At 39.6% G+C, this 15,687-nt stretch overlaps 1 protein-coding gene across 3 annotated transcripts in view; it reads left to right on the top strand.

Moving 5' to 3' along the window:
* STOX2 (storkhead box 2) overlaps positions 1-15,687 on the top strand; it is a 74,752-nt gene that overhangs the window by 45,366 nt on the left and 13,699 nt on the right. The window contains exons 2-3 of one of the 3 annotated variants that reach the window (XM_075149271.1): positions 2,880-3,013; positions 9,459-9,611. In XM_075149271.1, the coding sequence (XP_075005372.1) occupies positions 2,941-3,013; positions 9,459-9,611 (226 nt within the window). In that variant the 5' untranslated portion in view covers positions 2,880-2,940. Of the gene's footprint in view, positions 1-2,368; positions 2,551-2,879; positions 3,014-9,458; positions 9,612-15,687 lie in introns of those variants that run through there. The other 2 variants (XM_075149272.1, XM_075149270.1) reach the window with 2 other exon arrangements.

Below are 15,687 nucleotides of genomic sequence, written 5' to 3'. Positions count from 1 at the left end.
AGATGTGGGGTGGAGGAACAGAGTAGCTGCCTTGATTGGGAAGTGCATGTGGTATTTTGGCTAGGCCTTCCTCATGTGAGGTCACGCTACAGTAACATCACTGATGATGGCAGCGCTGGTTTATCCATCAACTTCAGCTCTTCTAAACATTCTCCTTTACATTTTCCCTGCTGCTGGTCTCTCCTTTCACTTCTACTCTTTGCCATGCTTGAGGTATCAGGCACTTCTTGCTCTTCTTAATACTGATTAAAGGTTGTGTAATAGTGCTATGAGCTGATGAATTTGAGTACAGGCATGCCTAAGTGCATGTGCACACAAGATGTACATGCACCATAGGTACATGTGCACGCTCAGTGCATCCTAGGTGTCTCTAGGGCGTCACACGTGCAAGAGGAATTGTCTCAAAGAGCTTGCAGTTGTGTTAGTCTGTTCAGAGTAGTCAGGCTGGTCCTGAGTATATAACCTGAGTTCAAGTGCTAGAGAAATTTGTTAGAGAGAAAGGATATTTGAGTTGTGGTATTACCTTTATCTTTCTTCTGCCAGTATTTTAACTTCAGTGATAGTAGCGTAACTACTGCTGCAAGACTTGTGCATGTGTGTGAAAACAGTACTGCACGCACAAGCCCAGCTATTTAGCGTTGCATGAATGTTGTCTGGTGCAAAGGAAAAGCAGATTGGAGCTCTTGTTTTTTCTTTCAGTAGGTGCCTGTTGTAATTCACTTTTAAGCCCACAGAAATTTTTCTTCTTGCAACGAGTTTCGTTGCTGTAAAGAGGGTGTGGGCTTAGCAGACAAACAACCAGAGTTTCCGCAGGATGATCCTGGGGGACCCAAACATTGCAAATGCCAAGTTGGATTCATTTGAGGCTTTGTGGCTGATCCTGCAGCCCCAGGGAAGGCAAAATTCCTGTGAAGTTGAAGGAAGATTTCGTGGAATGAGGCCTTTCAGGGAACACAGAAATTGATGACTCTGTGTATACCAAAAGCCCAGCTTTTAATGTTGAGAACTTGGCTACTGTGTAACTACAGGTGTAGCAAAGCACCCAGCTTACCTACATTTGTAAATTGGCTTGTTTATAATATGGCTTTGCTGCATAACAATCGCCATAGACCTGTAAACAAAAGTAATGTTTGTTAGTTGTATAACCCAGCTATTTACTTATCGTCCTGAAACACATAGACCTATTTTAGGCTGGGTTTGACTCTTTCACTGCCAGGGTAGTTGTAAGGCCAGGGCTTGCAGCATAGGGAGGTATTTAATCCTAAACACCTGGTGTGTTCATTTAGGGGAGAACTGCCTGTTCCAGCACAGCACAGGTGAGTCCTGAAGTGCTGTGTTTCAGGATTTTATGGATTATGTGCCTACTATGCTTCAAACTATTTCAGAGTGCTTAGGATACAGGAACTTGTAAAGAAGTGTCCCGTGGCAGCATTCCTTTTTCTGTTTGCCCCTCCATTTCTGCATATCGGTCTTTTCGTTTTGATGACTAGATCATGACTAGAAATAGTTCTTTTGCAGTAAAGGCAATTTAAAATGTTTCCTTCTCTTAAAATCCCCAAACAACTAAAAATGTTTCTCCAAAACAGCAGCGTCTGTATCTCATCACGCACTATTCCTACCTCCTCTTCTGTGTTTTCCTGATGCTTTAGCTTAGCATATCCTCACCAAGCAAAGGAAAACCTAGCACTGGGAGCGGGATCCTGACACAGTGACCTCGTTCTGAGCATTACCTTCTTTGTCAGTAGCAGCAGAAGCTGAAGCAGCTCTGCTGGCTCTCGGCACTTGGAGCAGTTTGACATTTTCTGTCTGGCGTGGTTTCAGGGCTCACTTTGTTCACCAAATGGTGAATGGGATGATGAAAAATGAGCTTGCAAGAACTTGTCCACTGCTGCTAATTTTTTTGATAAACAGTGTGCAGCAGCACAACTTTGATCCAGCGTACAGGAGAGCTGTTTGTTACGTGCAGGTCTGCAGCATTCTTCAGGACTGACAAAGGAGAGTAAATCTTTCTTTTTAATCAATAGAGTAAAAACTGGTAAGTGTCATGCAAAATGGTGAATGATTTAAGAAAATATTGCTCTATGTAAGTGTGTGTGTGTGCACGTATATCTGTGCATTTGTGGTTTTGTGTATTGGGGGGTTGTGTATTACATCAGACAGGTATGTTACGGGTAAATTTTTTGTCTTGACTAGAGGGTGAAAGCTTTAACTTGTCTTTGCTAATGCATGTAAATAGCTTTCTTGTCCACTTAATGAGAAGGCTGGCTTGTTATCCTGTACAGTGCAGCTGGGCACCGTTCCAGAAGCAGAGGCACTTCATTTCAAAGACAAAGAAGCCAGCGCAGACATAGGGAGAAACCTGGAACGTTGTGCCGTGGATTTTTTCAGAGCGATGACTCATTTCAGTTCACAAAGGATTCTGGGCAGGGTAGTGAGAAGTCAGGTTGGCTGATCCATTCCTATGACTTCACTTTGCAGAGAGCCAGGGAGAAGAGGAGTGACACTGCAGAATCCTGAGGCACTGCAGTGGAGAGGTGCTTTGCGAAGACTGTGAGTGCCTTTGGAACAGGGGGTGGTGTCAGAACGTGATTCCAGCCGTTCCATGGAAATAGGGCAAAAGGCGAGAGATGTTTTCAAAACACTGTGTGGGAGTTATGTTTGTAGTCCCCTTTAGATTCTCTACCTTCACCTCCCCTGTCATTTCTTAACCGTTTATTTCTCGTACTTATGTGAGAATTGTGTGAAATAGCATTCCTTTCAGTGGACCTGCATAGATACTGCATTCTTTTTTATTTTCTGGAAGCCCCTATTTCCTGCTTTAAGAGGTGGGTGTTTAGCATATTACTGCCTAAAAGCATGCTTTGTTTTTCTTCTTTCAGGTCCTGTGGTGCTGACCTATGATGCAGCCAGCCAGCTTCCACAGTGATATAAAGCCCCAATATGCACATTGTTGTTACATCACAGCTACTTTGGATACTGTACTGGAGCATGGAACCAGACCAGAGGGGTTCAGGTAAGTCCCCCTTTTTTAACATATTGTGTGCCAGGAATGTAAACATGGACATTTATTAAAAGATGCATTTGAAAAGTGTTGTTTGAGGAAACACATTCTAAAGCACACAATATATTAAAAAACCAGAGTCCCACCCTCTTTCTTCCCAGGATAAGCAGCGCCACAAAAATCTCCTCGACTGAATCCTCTGGAAAAGTTCCGTGCTCCAGCAGAAACTTTTTATGATCATAGTTGTAACATGTGCTGGGATATCACTTTGGATCAGGAGGCAGCTGGCCACAGGACATGAACAATGAAAAGGAAATTTAAATCACAGGAAATATGCAGGATGAATGCATGTAAGACGAGTCTGCTGACTGTGGGCAATTTAGCACCTGTTTCTGAAAGTTAGTGCCACTTGGTGAGATTATGCTTTTAGCTGGGTCTGAATGACGAAAAAGATCAATTTACATGGTTGAAGTTAATAACTGGCAAGGGACTAGAACTTTGTTCAGAGGCTAGTGTTTGTCATATGGTTGGTCATTATTAAGGCTGCTGTGTTTTCTTCAGGCTGGTTAGAACTGCAGTGGTCACATTGCCAGGTCACATTCTTGAAGCGTTCATGATCTGTATCTGCGAAGGAAGGTATGTTTTGGTGTGCATGCATTTCAGAGGTGCAGAAGGAGCTTGCTGGTTAGCGAATGTGGTACTGCATTTGTTGAGCCTTTGTTTAAGCTGCTTTTAAACAGGAATAATTGGACAAATCTTTAATGAATTTTTTTTCTTGTTGTTATCAGTCCTCTCGTGTAACTGTCTAGTAAACACAACTGCAGCTTTGTTCATAAAATACTTCAGGAAATGTGGTTTAAAATGAGGATTTAGCGATGGCTGAAAACAGCGCAAGCAGCACACTTTCTAATTTTCTTTATTTCAGATTTTGCCAGTAAAATGTGTTCTTTTCTGTGTTAGTGTGCTATGCAGATCCAAGGTATTTCAGAGTAATCTGGGTAATACCACAGAAATCTGCATATTCTTCCTGTTTCCTCCTGTTGTTTAATCAGATGGAAATGTTGTCTGGCTTAAAATGGCAATTACGTATCATTGTTGTGACTTCACATAAGAAAGGTTTTGTTTGCTATATCTATGTAAGTATTCTATAATTAGAGTGATTCAGTCACGTTGGGGTTTGGGGGGAAAAAGGAGTAATGTGCAACCCAGGCCAGACATGTAACTTCTTCAGCATCTGTCCCTTCTTGAAGTAAATCTGAAAATGTGCTTTTTCTACAAGAGGCTTTTCACTTACGGTATTCTTGTAAAAAAGTTATAATATTCTAGGCTGAAGAGCCCTCTTTTTGCCCATTACTAGTAGTTCTGGTTTTGTTAGCTACCTTTTGTTTGAAAAGGACCTTTCTGTAGTTCTTCCCAGAGTGAAATCATAGGTGAGCGTTGACCAGAACAGGCTGTTGGCAAGAAATTTTTTGTAGGGGATTTCTGTTGCAACCACCACTATAATCATGAGGTGCCATGAAGTTACTGTACTCTAGTTTGATGTTTTCTGATTAATAACGTAGTTCTATAAGCAGCAAAAGTAGTGAAGTCAGATTTCCCTTGACAAGTGTTTTTTGACCGTATTCTCGCCTATCTAGTGGGAGGTGGCTAATGCCTGAAGCTCTGTGCAGATGGAGCATGCGTAGCAAACACTTGTTTTAGAGTCTCTGTTGTCTAGTGAGGCTCGACCTCTCTGGCACATGCATGCACACAGACTGTGATTGTGCAAGCCTCATTAAGGAAACCAGCTTAAAAATCATGTTTAAAGTTTGTCATGATCCGTAGGAAACAAAAGGTTAAAAAGGTGTTGAGAGGATGGATGGAGAAGAGAAACTGGGCTTTGGCTTCCTCTATTTTACAGGATGCAGAGTGTAATCAGAGAGTCTCTTTCCCATTTCAGGGAAATAGTGTGTATAAATTCTAATATAGTGTGCCTTTGCACTGGAATTTCCTTAATTTTCCTTCACAATGGTTGTACTGGATTGGTTCAATTTATAAGTCAAGAGGTGATTTATCAAATAATCTTCATGCAAACTTCATGAGACAGGGAGTTTGACTTCCAGGTCACTTCTTTCCAGCAGCAGAATCACTAATAAAAATTCTGTCATCAGTATGTAGTTGATAATTTAATTGCTGATACATGGTGCAGAATATAGTCTACCTCATTTTCTCCCAAGATGGTGGTACCCAGACTTTCAGAGAACAGAGACACTAGATAAACTGGCACAGGAAAGGTTCTGGCTGATATGGGTTCAGGATGTGTGAATTTTCATTCCCAGCTCTGTTACAGACCATCACTTTCTCATCTGTATGTTAAGGATAGTTATGGTTACCCAGTTTTTCAGAATGTTTTGAAATCCACTGAAGAAATGCACTGTGTAAGAACTAAGTGTTTATTTTATGTGCTACATAATCTTTTGTCCTAAGTAACAGTAATTATTTTTTCCCACAGGATAGCGCTATAAATCGCCAAGGCATAAATGAGAACAAATACCCTTCATTGTTTGTTATGTGCTTAGACATTTCTGAAAATTAAATGCCACTTAAAACAAGAAGTCTAGAAAACTTTTTTTTTTAAATTCTTTAGAGAAAAATTTGGAAAGACACTGCAGAAACAGAGCTAAAAATATATATATATAGTATTTAAACAAAACATGCAGTCAGCTGGTGAAAATGGCTTTCTGAGCTCCAGTTTTCATTTAATTGGGAACATAAACATATGAAAGTTAAGGATAGTAATTTGATTTCAAAAGAAAGCTGCTTGAGACAAGCATCAGTCAGAGCTAACAGAACCCATATGCTAGATGTTTTATGTAAGTGATGTGGTCTTCAAAAAAAAGAATTAGGAAAAGCATATCTGATTTTTTTTTAAGCAGATCTTTCCTAAAGAAGTTGTAGTAAACCTTCTCTTCAACAGGCTAAACAGTATTTATGCACATAATTGATGTTAATATAGTATATTAAATCATAGACGCAAGATATTTTCTGTTGTTGTGCATCAAAGAAGTTTGTTCACTTAACTATAACCACAGAGTGCTTGTAATTTCCCAGAGCTACAGGATAGTTAAGATAAAACTTGGCAAATTAGAGCCTCCCTGAGTGTGGGGGTTTTGGCTTTCTATCACTAGGTCTGCTGAAAGTTTTACAGATGTGTGCTAGCCTTTTTAAACCAAGAGCCAGTAATTATCTCCAGCAGACAGTTGTGGACAACAAGCTATGGAGGTAATTCCGGCACAACAGAGGTAAAACAAGAGTTCCCTTGTCCTGATGACGAAGGTTGAAAAGCACTCAGTGGAAAAGAATAAGGCTTACCTGGCGATAGTCCCTTACAAAACAGAAAGAAAGGCTCTCACATAAACCAATATTTGTTGGCCATTTCTATTGCATTTAAAGCCATTTAAATTATGATTTTGTGACGATTATAGTCGTCTTTATAGTCTTTATAATTAAACGGTTGTTAAGCTCCCAAATATTTGCAAGCAGGATATATGTTATCCTGGCGTACTAACTATAGCATGCTTTGCTAGGGATTGTGTTAACATTAAGGAACTGATACTGAATGTTTTATATTGATGAATTATGTGAAGTATAGTTAGTGGAAACTTTTGGCTTGTTCCTGTTGACCGGAGCCCAACTGGCAGGGGTCAAATGTGCAGACTGAATGTTTTCTGCACACTAACCTAGAAAAGCAATTCCATGCTGGAGGCCTGCTTTGAAAGGAAAGATTGTGCATGCAAGGTTACTAAAATCTGGGTAAACTTTATTATTTCTTAACTTGTACTTAGCCAGTTTTAAGTTAACAAGTCCCGACTGGGAGTGATCCCAGAGGTGGATCTCTGCAGGCTCTTGGCAGTCGGGGAGAGGGATGGGCTGCTCCCGGGGGTGAGCAGAGTAACTGGTTTGAGTTCTTGTCCAAGCATCCCGCTGGGGGCAGCTGGCAGGCTGCAGAGCAAACCTACATAAATTAGCAGCGCTTGCTAGGCTTCACGTATAACCCTCCTCGAGTCCCCTTCCCACTTCAGGAAGCTGATTATGGTATTAAGGCCCATTCCTTACATCCTAAATATCATTCTGGTTAGCTGTGAGTGGATCGTTCCAGGTGCAAGGGAAAGAAAGAGGTCTTCCTCCTGCTCCCCATCCTGGCGCCTGCATAGGCGGCAGCATGAGTGCATGGCTGGGAGTAGGCACAGGGATACTCTTGCCACGGTGCCTTGGTTTAAGAAATTGCCAGATCTTTGATGATCCAGATAAAACAGTTCAGGAAGTTACTGCCCTTTACCTGGATGCCCTTAAAGCTACCCAGGGAGCCCATTTCAGTGCCCGGTGAACCTGATAAGGTTAAACCTCAACTGAGGGCAATACATGCCAATCTGTTTGACATTGCACTGAACTGAACTTAGTAGTGCTCACAAGGATACCCATGACACAGATAATCTCTGTGTGAAAGACAATAATTTCTTAAATTGCTTAGCTAAATCTGCATAATTCTTATCATAATTCTGATGCTTTTTAGTCATGAAACTAATGATTGAAGAAACTGATCCCCTACACAAAGTGCACGGTGACTGTTGATCAAAGTTGGTAAACTTACGTGTCTGGCTGATGACAAAGAGTCATCTATGAACAAGTTTAAGCTGACAGCAGGTATAATTATTAGTAAATACTAATATAATAACTGTGATGTTCTTTATCCATTCTCAAATGATGAGGGGACAAATGGTGTTTGTTCCCAAGTCATGTGAAAGCATCTCTCTCACGTTTCCCTGTAAGCTGCCTACTTGATTGCTGTTGTCTGTAAAGCACATGGCAGGAACTTTTCAGTTGTATATGAATAAAAAGTGTCCAGAAAAGGTTATATTTTAAGGTCATCATTCTGTGGTCAGATAAGAATGAGGAGGATCTTGGAGTGCGCTGTGTTGAAGCTGGAGGAATGCTGCTGTGTTAGGATTGCGGCATTGATCTGGTCAGGCCTGATTAAGCAGAAGCAATCAGGAGACAGCATGGCACAAACGTGTATTTTAAATTATTGTTGTGTCTTGGGTAATGTGTATCATTGTTGTACAACAGATTATACAGCTGGTATATTGAAAAATATTGCTTATAAGTCTCACTGAAGCAGTTATGCAATTTTCTACTCCCACCAGTTCTTTTTTTTTTCCAAAATGCTGAGTATAATGCAAGATTAAATGCATTTTGATAACCAGTTTTAGAAACTGCTGTTCCTGTTTAGTAGACGTAATAGGAATATAGAATTAATAGGGCAAACATGAGATCCTCTGAATTGTGGAGGAAAGTTTGAATTTGAATTCATTTCCAGTAATTTGATTCCTGATTTGATCACAAGGTATTGCTCCGTGACAGCAGAAATAGGGTGATTTTCCTGAGATTTCAAAGCCATTTGGGTAAAACTTAATCCCTAGCTATTGACTGACTTGTGGCTAGAAAAGGATTTGTAGTCAAGCACCCCTTGTTCTGTCTGTTACTCTTTATTATTCCTTTTCCACTGGCAAAGAAAATCTTTTAGCCTGCTGCTTCCCTCTATTTGAGATCGTTAGGGAACTGTTACCACTTCAAGAGGAGGTACAGAGCTGAATCTAAAAGCATTTCTGTATTTATATAAAGTATGTTAAAATGCACATATATATGTGTATTTGTGTAGTCATGCTAGTATTATCAAATTGTAATTTCTCCTATAACTTTCATTTTTAAGATCTTTCAATGATTTTTTAAGTATTAATGAATTATTTTTAAAGATAACATCAGAAAAGTTAGAACAAAGTTAATTTTCAGGCCAACCTGGAACCATTAAAACTTCTCTTCTAAAAAATACGTAGTCCTTACAAGGACATTTGACATGTGTAGATCCAGGAGGGATTTTATCCAGGGTATCAATCTTAAGGTGTTTGATGCCTCTAAAGAGTGTTCTAGGCTTTATCAGCTGAGTGAAAATGTTATTCATTAACTTAGCAACATTTTTTTCTGATCTTTGTTACTATTAAGAAAAAATATTCTGTCAAGTGGAAATAGTGGGTGATCCATACTGCTAGCTTTTGAAAGGGGAGTGAAATCTCCCCTTTTATGTCCCGAGAAATACATGCAACTATTTTGTTTGTGCAGTTACCTAGTAGGATATTCAAGCATGAGGTTTTGCAACTGTAAGTGCTAGTTTGTTGGCATTTTCTGAATCTGTCCATTGCACCCTTTGAGAAACTATGTCTGCATAGTGTATATCTCCCATTTTTCCAAAGTTCACCATGTCTAAGTTTTGAAATAAGCTCCATTGTAAGAGTTTTATCCCTAGCTCAGTACAAAGACTACAGAGCTGTGCGCATCTTCTCCGGTTGTATCTCTACATCCTTGTTCTATAAGCAGATTTTAAAACAAAACGCTTCATTGCACATCTGTTGTCTTTTTACAGGTGATGTATCACCCATCAGCATGTCTCCCATCAGTCAGTCACAGTTTATTCCACTTGGGGAAATCCTTTGCCTGGCCATCTCAGCAATGAACTCTGCCCGAAAACAAGTCACACAAGAAGCACTAATGGAGCACCTAACAACCTGCTTCCCAGGTAACTGGTCATTAATAAATTATTGGTCAGATGGGCGCATGTCTGTAAAAGGGCAGTTAAAGAATTCCCAATCCCTACCCAAAAGGTTGCTTATCTTTTTGGCTTCCTTAAAAGAGGGAATTTCAGTGTTTGGTAGTCTGTTTTTCTTCACTCTTCTGGATGGGAATATTGATTAATCCTGAGATGCTACCCAAAAGTAAAAGGAGGCTTTAGGGTTCTAATCTTATAAACTTTTCTTTATTCTTAAACATACAGAGAATTGAGTTCTCTTTGACAGGGCCATTCATGTGAGATGCATTTTGCAGGGTTAATTCCTGACTTTATGTAAATATTAAAAATTACCTGAGGTACTAAACAGCAAACTGTATTGGCTTGTTTCTTTTTTCAGACTCTTCTCAGAATAAGCTTGTTTGTAATTTTTCTCACAAAATAACCTTCTTTATCATCATAGTCAAAGGAGTTTAGGATGTGTCGTAGCCAGAGCAGACTTATTCCACCTTGTGGCTTTCAAGCCAGTTGCAAGCTAACTCGTAAGAGCTCTGTTGACATCACGCAACCAGTTCAAGTGTCATTGTCGAATTTCCATAGAGATAACCTCATGGAGGTCTCTGTGTAGAGCATTCTCTCTTAAAGAGCAGATTCCCCACATACTGCATGTCTTTCTCCGCCTACAACAGGCTCTCAAAACTGGTGTGGCCTGATGCAAGTAATAGAGTTCAATGACAATGATGTGCCTTCTTCAGGGAGAGGTTATATTTAAACTGAAAGGAGGTTGTCAGCCTGGTTCCCAGGGGTTTTCAGCGCCTTCCTGGACACAGTTCTGACTTCTGCTTCTGTACTGCCCTTGCTTGAAAAAATCTTTAAATCTCTTTTTTTTTTTTTTAACTTGACAAGTCTTTCCATGACTAAAAGGTTTGGAGAGCCTTAGATACACTTTCTGTGCTCATAAATGGTGCTGTACTATTCAGAAGCTATTCTTGTCAGCATTTGATAATATTTATTAAACGGTAAAATGAAAATGTCTTAGATTAAAGATACCGTAACATCAAAAACAGGAAACCTATATTAAGAATGTGCTGCTTCCCTACTGGCAGTCTGTATCTGGAGTTGGTGAATCATGCAAAATGCATCTTGTAGAGACATCTAAAAGTGTGGTGTAAAAGCATTGGGCAGAGGTTTACTGCTCAAGAGAGCACAGGTTTTTCACTTGTGCTTTGTATGATTCTGGGCAAGATGTTTAACTATTCTGTGCCTGAGTTTACAATTCTCTAAACTAGTTGAGAAACTTCTCTGTTGTACCTCTTCTACAGCTGTAAAAAGCAGCTAATTAAAAATGCCTCAGTAGGAAAAATACTGATGCATCTGCCTCATCTAGGCAGCCTAACCATAGCCATGGTTGAATTGAATTTTTTTGCTTACATTTCAGAGCAAGAGTTACTTAAAGCCTTGAAGCCTACATGGCTTTTGCTATAACTGGTACTGTTATGAGATTTTAAAATATAATTCTGGATTGAGAGCTGTGTTTGGAATAAACAATTCTGTCTGACATTTAATAATTGCACTTTGGAAAAAAATTACTGCAAGTATATTTTGTAAATACTGGCTTTCTGTCCCAATTTGTGGTTTTGTTTATCAGGGTTTTTTTTTTCAGTATGCTTGGCTGATTTTGAAAATAGTGGTAAAAGTGGTAAGGGATAGAATGCAAAGAAGGCAAAGTTCACAATTATAATTCCAGTTTAATTCATTTTGATGATTTTTTTTTTCCAAGTCGTGTTTTCTATATAGCTATGTACTAGAAGAGTTCCATAGATTGCAAGTATTTTTCCAATGATTCTGTCAATATTTTTATACAAACATTATTGCATGGTGGAAATGATAATTTATTGGTGGCATCCCTTGGGTTTCCTGGGAGCATGATTATCAGTTGACTTGGTGTGTTGTGCTATTCTTGCTAGGCAGAACCATACATCAAAAATAATTCAACAGGCTGGATTATTTTGTAGACTCTGCTCGAAAGAAGCCTGAGGCAAGTTAGCACACAGTCTCTTGCTGCCTCTTTTTTTTCCACTAGCCATGAACATATGCATTTCTCAAGTCTGAGATTAAAAAAAAAGGAGCCTTGTTTTTCCTACCTCACTTCCCAAAATGTAAAGAAAATTATTTGGAAAAAAAACAAAAAAATCCATCCTTTGTTGTCCGATTTTTTTCCCCTCTCTAGACAAATGCCTTTCTCTCCCAGCCATGACATGTTTAACATAGCAAACATACATGTTCCCTCAGTGTATGAGGATTATCCAAAAATTTTGTCCTTTCCAATAAACAGAACCTCTTCTTGTGCTGAGTGATATTTTTCACTTGTCTGTCCAAACTCTCTCATAAATCAGCCGTGGCTTTTTGAGCCCTTGTATTCACTGTGGCTATTTTAAAATGTCTGATGTCCTCCTATATTCTGATAGTTTATTTTTCCTAATGAGGTGCTGTTGTTCTGAGAGAGAGAGGAGAGCATTACCAGTGTAGATGTATCTGTCATTGTCACATAACCTCTCTGTATCTCACCCTGTAGCAGCACTTGTATGCCTCTGTTGTTTGTGTTTTAATGAACAGATGCTTCACTGCGTTTCATGGCATGTATAAATTTCCTAAGACCCCAGATGCTATTCTCAAACTGCCTAAGAATAATAAACCTCTTTCCTCGGTGCAGGATCTTACACTTGCAGTCTAGCCCTCTAGTTTGCTGAGCCATTGTGCAGGCATAAATCTGGGCCATGGCTCTATCTGAAAGAAGGTATGCTAATTATTTATAACATCACATAGCAACCACTCCACATCCTTAACTAGTGTTTCATGAGCCAATCAGAGTATTTCTTTTATCCCTTGTTAAGCCTTAGCATCAGCTCAGGAGAAAATCATTTTAGCAGATTTAACACCATTTAAATACTACTTCAGATGTATTTTTCATGAATTTATTTTATTGAAAAAGTTTGTAATGATAATGCACATCTTATTTGTGGCTTTTGCTATTTGACAGGTTTTTAAAAAAGCAAGAGGGCTCCTGCTGCACATGCTCTGATTATTCTAACTTAGAATAAAACAATGAGATGTTTGTACAGCCTTACTTTATAATTTATTGACCATGGTTTAAATCCCGTACATTAAATGTAAATCTTTGAAATCCAGTATAAGGAGCTAAGAATGTAACCTCTGTTCCTGTGTTTGGCAGCCAGACCCTCTTCTCTGTATGAACCTGGCTGAAGAAAACATCAAGCCTTAGTCTATGTTGCCTTCAGTGAAGATTTTTTTTTCTTTTTTTTTTTCCAATTTTGTCCATGTACTTATTAAAATCATTTTAAGATGTTCAAAATTTCAGTGTAGAAAACACGTGTGTATTGCACTAGGTTGCTTTTGAAGCAGACAGTTTTCTGAAAGCTGGCTAATTCCTCTGACATTGACCTTCATAACTGTTCATTCTTTAAATATGTGAAATGTATACGTAGCACTTAAAATAAGTGTCTTACATTAACTGAGTTCACTCTAGGTCAGTGTTCTTTGTGAGCAGCAAACAAGACATAATCTTCTGTCTGGAAGCTCAATGGATGGCATAGTAGACTCTCTTGAGATGCAGAAAATGTACATGTCTGATGATTCAGTGTCCAGACAGTTTGTGCTTTTGAATTATTAAACCACTACATAATCTTAAATAACACTACTGCTGTCATGCAATATTTTGTATGCTAGAGTCTCTAAACCACTGGGTTTTTTCCTTTTGTTCCTATTTAATGGAGGAAGGGAGACCATAAGGAGACTTCTGAATGCAGTGGGGTAGGTTACATATAGACATGATGTGGGCAGGTTGCTGTAAAGAGAAAAGTCTTGAGAAAACCAGGAAATCTGTATTTCAGGTAGCAACAATGGGAGCCAGAGTAGTGTCATTGCTCCTGTCCACCATGCAGGAAAGCCTAATTCAAGTTTGGGTCTGTTTCTGCTTTTGTAAGTACCTGAAAGAGATCTGAACAAAACCTGTAGCTAGCATTAGCTGACAATGCTGAGGTCCAAAGATCTGCATCTGCCATTGTCACTGCTGGCTTAGTGAACCACAGGGATGTACTGTATGCTGGGAGTGATAAAAGTGATAGTCTCCAACTCCAGAGAGAAGGTGGCTGTCACGATTAACTTTACAGCATCGTTGACTGCCCAGGCATGCTAATTTTTCTTTTTTCTTGGTGTTTATCTGCACGTTCTCTATTCACAGGACTTAGTCAATTAATGTAACTACTGTGCATCCAGTGTTTAGAGACTCATTTACCCAACACATTGTAGTCATTATGGTTTACTGGGTGAAAAATACATACTATTCTTTTTACCATGTATGTGCAGTGCATTTTTGCCTAAGTTAGTGTAAAACATCAGAAGATCCCTTTCCGTCTCTTTCCCGAACTTTTCTGTAAACTCCCGGGAGAATGTTTTCCTCTCTTTTACTTTTGTTCCGATGTTTTTGAAACAGTATGTTAAAAAAAGCCTTTAAGTAAAATAAGGATGAAGAACCAAGTTCTTGCAGACAAAAGTGGGTATGTGTTGAGGTATTTAGGTGTAAGCTCCTGGAAAATGCAGTGGATCAGTCAGGTTGTTTATGTAGAGGCAGGAAGAGAGATTGGCTGCTGCACAGCAAGTGCATCGCAGTTGGACCAGGATTGGACCCTGCAGTGCATTTTCAGCACAGGGTGGAGAAGCACATGAGCTTGAGTTTGGGGTCACCACTTCTTGCGGTGATGCAAGGCATAATGTAAAAGGGGTGGTGTTACCCAAGCAGACGTAGCAGCTCCACCGCAGGACAGAAGAAGGTAGATGATGACCGCTGGTTGTTACGGGAATTGAAATCGCTCTTTGTGTTCCTGTGCTTTACTGAAAGCTCATGCGGAGGGCAGCCTGCTCTCCAGTTGCCACTGCCTCACAATCCAGAGGAAGCTCAGCATATTGTTTATTTCAGTCCAGAGAGATTCAGGACTCTGGGCTAGGGAGGGGTAGTCTTTTTTTTCCCCCCACTCTCTGGATTTCAGCTTTTCCCATCTGTTCCTATTTCTGGCATGTTTGCTCATCCAGCAGTTCTGGGGGTCTTTGTTATTCTCTCTAGGATTATCACATAGATTGTGGACACCCACATGAAAAGGGAAGAAAATGCACGTTTCCGATTCTCTATTTCATTTGCATATTCTTTCCAATTTTCAGTCTCATTTATTTTCTCAAATTACATCCTTTCTTTACCTCTTTTAATTCCTGTGTCTGGATTGGCCCCAATCTTTCAGGTCTGTGGACTGTGCATGAAATATATTTACTACCCCCATGTACTTCTCCCTGGCACCTTCTCTGCTGTAACTGCTTTCACTCATGTGTCCATGTTATTCCTAACACTTTGGTGTTTCCAGTGTAAGATTTTTAGTTACAGATATGACTGGATGTAAGCAGTATGTTCATGCCTTTAAATTCAAACAACATTCAAAGCCAGACATAAGAATACTTACTATGTTGCCTGCAACCTAGTAGCAAGGAAGAGGGTGAGTTAAGGAATTAGTACAACTTCTCTATTTCTTGTCGCTAATCTTTTGACGGGGTTTTGGTCATAGTGCCAGAACCCTTGCTGTCATCCTCATGTTTGCTAACACAAGGAGATCAGTGAGCTTACAGGCTCCAGCCTTTGACATCTGGGAGAAAAGTTGGTGACCAGACACTGTGTGCTACTGAAGATACTGTGTTTGTGGCAGGTACACCTAGTTGAGATTTTTCCATGAAGTATTTTTGTAAAAAGCATATACTTCGTTGAAATGTTTTTGTGTGCATGATTCCGTGGAATTTCTGTTCTTGAAGATAGTCAGAGTTTAACTTGACAAGGCCTTGACCAACCTGATCTAAGTTGGCCTGGCTATGAGTAGGGTGTTGACCGGATGACTTCATGAGGTCCCTTCCAGCCTAAGTCACTCTGTGATTCTGTGTTGTTTTCTAAATTACTTTTGTTGAAAAGAAAACTAAGACCCAGAGTAAACAATATTAACTTTTTTAGTTTAAAATAGACCATCCAAACTTT

Source organism: Calonectris borealis, chromosome 4 (assembly GCF_964195595.1).
Source record: "Calonectris borealis chromosome 4, bCalBor7.hap1.2, whole genome shotgun sequence".
NCBI lineage: Eukaryota > Metazoa > Chordata > Aves > Procellariiformes > Procellariidae > Calonectris > Calonectris borealis.
This window is presented reverse-complemented; position numbering and strand designations above follow the sequence as displayed.